Source organism: Penaeus monodon, chromosome 30, assembly GCF_015228065.2.
Source record: "Penaeus monodon isolate SGIC_2016 chromosome 30, NSTDA_Pmon_1, whole genome shotgun sequence".
In the NCBI taxonomy this organism is placed as follows: Eukaryota; Metazoa; Arthropoda; class Malacostraca; order Decapoda; family Penaeidae; genus Penaeus; species Penaeus monodon.
This window is the reverse complement of record NC_051415.1, coordinates 3203415-3203846: the sequence shown is the minus strand read 5'-3', so window position 1 is coordinate 3203846 and position 432 is coordinate 3203415. Positions and strand designations below refer to the sequence as shown.

The following is a 432-nucleotide window of genomic DNA, read 5'->3' as shown; positions in this document are numbered from 1 at the left end:
CGTTCTTTCACTCGGTCTGTTGCCCCTCACAACAGATGGTACGTGTGGGTTGGCATGCTCATCTCCGTCGTGGCCGTGATGCTGACGAGTGCCCTGGTGGTACGCGCGCTCGGCCGGGGAGGACCAACATCCGTTGCACACCACATCTGGGCTTACTACAGCATCACCTTTTCCCAGAGTGAGTCACGGACATTGCATTCTAAGCCTGCAAGAGTGTGGACTGCCATGGCGCTGTCCAAGTCCGTTATTTCAGCAACAATAGTAAGTGCGCACAAAAAAAAAATATTAATGGGAAATGTATTCACCTGTCGTGACGGATTTCCTTCCCGTTGACACACAGGTCTCCCCTGGGTGCCCGGCGGGGATAGCCTCAGGGTCGTTGTGTGGACCTGGATGTTCATTATGTTGGTCTTCATGAGGAGCTACAGGTAT

At 53.2% G+C, this 432-nt stretch overlaps 1 protein-coding gene across 1 annotated transcript in view; it reads left to right on the top strand.

Annotated features, from left to right (window-relative positions):
• Positions 1–432, top strand: part of LOC119592281 (glutamate receptor-like) — a gene marked incomplete at its 3' end in the record, with an annotated part of 6055 nt that overhangs the window by 1234 nt on the left and 4389 nt on the right. Inside the window, 1 exon segment of the mRNA XM_037941112.1 lies at positions 36–178. Coding sequence (XP_037797040.1) covers positions 36–178 — 143 coding nt within the window.